This window comes from Martes martes (genome assembly GCF_963455335.1).
Source record: "Martes martes genome assembly, contig: scaffold_289, whole genome shotgun sequence".
NCBI classification, from domain to species: Eukaryota; Metazoa; Chordata; class Mammalia; order Carnivora; family Mustelidae; genus Martes; species Martes martes.
The window spans coordinates 4,300-6,267 of NW_027666581.1; the positions used below are offsets into that span (position 1 = coordinate 4,300).

The 1,968-nt window shown below is 38.3% G+C and overlaps 1 protein-coding gene across 1 annotated transcript; it reads left to right on the forward strand.

Moving 5' to 3' along the window:
* Positions 1–360: 360 nt before the first annotated feature.
* Positions 361–1,305, forward strand: LOC308337916 (olfactory receptor 2G3-like; the record flags this gene model as incomplete). The annotated part of the gene is made up of 1 exon (XM_080831462.1): positions 361–1,305. One exon carries the CDS (start codon positions 361–363, stop codon positions 1,303–1,305), a length of 945 nt encoding a protein of 314 aa, XP_080687588.1.
* Between the last annotated feature and the right edge of the window lie 663 nt (positions 1,306–1,968).

The following is a 1,968-nucleotide window of genomic DNA, read 5'->3' on the forward strand; positions in this document are numbered from 1 at the left end:
GCATGCATATTTTTGTTGACAGTTAAAAACCATGGAGATGACACTTGCTTCTTTATTTTGAGAGATAGTTAATTTCAGTAGAAATGATCTCATGTTTTTTGATATATGTACAAATTTACACTTGATTGGTTTTAGCAATTAGTATCCAGACAACTCCAAAGTTGAAAACACTCAAAAGTTTCGGAGAGTCATTGGACTTGATCGATATTCTGAATCAACTACAGATTGAGGGTAAAAAATTAAGTTGCACAAGTTAGTTTCCTTCACCCCTTCAACTTGTACATTGTGATTCTATGATAAATCGTTTCACATGTACCTGTTCTCATTTCCCTCTTAGCAGAAGCAGTTCCCTCCGTAGAAATGGAAAGGGCCAATGACAGTTTCCTGATGGGTTTCATCCTTCTAGGCTTCTCAGACCACCCTCACCTGGAGGCTGCACTCTTTGTATTTGTCCTTTTTTTCTACCTCCTGACGCTTGTGGGGAACTTTGCCATCATCGTTATCTCATACTTGGATCCCCTTCTTCACACCCCTATGTACTTTTTCCTCAGCAACCTCTCCCTGCTGGACCTCTGCTTCACCACTAGCCTCGCACCTCAGACCCTAGTTAACCTGCGAGGTCCAGAGAAGACTATCACTTATGGTGGTTGTGTGGTACAACTCTATATTTCTCTAGCACTGGGCTCCACTGAGTGTATCCTTCTGGCTGTAATGGCTTTGGATCGCTACATTGCTGTTTGCAAGCCCCTTCACTATGTGACTATTATGAACCCACGGCTATGCCAACAGCTAGCATCCATCTCCTGGCTCAGTGGTTTGGCTAATTCCCTGATCCATGCTACTTTTACCTTACAATTGCCTCTTTGTGGCAACCATAGACTTGATCATTTTATTTGTGAAGTACCAGCTCTTCTCAAATTGGCTTGTGTGGACACCACTGTCAATGAGTTGGTGCTTTTTGTGGTTAGTGTCCTGTTTCTTCTAATCCCCCCAGCACTCATTCTTATCTCCTATGGCTTCATTAGTCAAGCTGTGCTGAGGATAAAGTCCCTCGAAGCAAGGCACAAAGCCTTCAGCACTTGCTCCTCCCACCTTACAGTGGTAATTATTTTCTATGGCACCATAATCTACATGTACCTGCAACCAAGTGACAGCTATACTCAGGACCAAGGCAAGTTTATCTCCCTCTTCTATACCATGGTGACCCCAACGTTAAATCCTATTATCTACACTTTAAGGAACAAGGACATGAAAGTAGCTCTGAAAAGACTTCTGTCAAAAAAAATGTGCTCCCTACAAACATGAGGTTCAAGGAAGTGTTTCCAAGACATGTAGTCAGTCACCCAGCTTCTATTTAGCCAAACCACATTACCATATTTCCCAATTTCAAGCCAGTTAAACCTACATTTACTTAAACAAGGGAGATTTTCCTCTTCTATGGGTAACTAAACAAAATATATGCTTATTTAAATTCAGAGCTTGAGCCATGGGGAAGAGAGTTTTGTGTAGATTGTAGCCCTCAACACAAAGTTTATATTTTATTTCAGACATTTATTCTAAGGGAGTCAATAAAAGTAAATAATTACATATTAACCAATTGTCTGGGTTGCAATTTACTTTTTGTTGTTGTTTTCATGTTGATGAATTATTTAGTGTTTTAACACCTTAAATTTACTTTATAATGTCTCTTCATTAAAGCGTCATGTTGGAAAATAAGCACTTTATATATGTACTTCACCTACCAAGTCAGAAAAACATATTCTCATACTATCAATTTATTAAAAACAAGGATATCATAATAACTGTTCTTTTCCATATTTTCATTTATAAACAACTACCAAAAAAGACTAAGAGAAACAAAATATACTAAGCATATTATTTTTTCTTTTTTGTTTTACCCCAAAAGATGCTACCTTATTCCCATTTCCAGGCTAGATTTCATTTCAGAAATAAGAAGCTGTGCCTTAT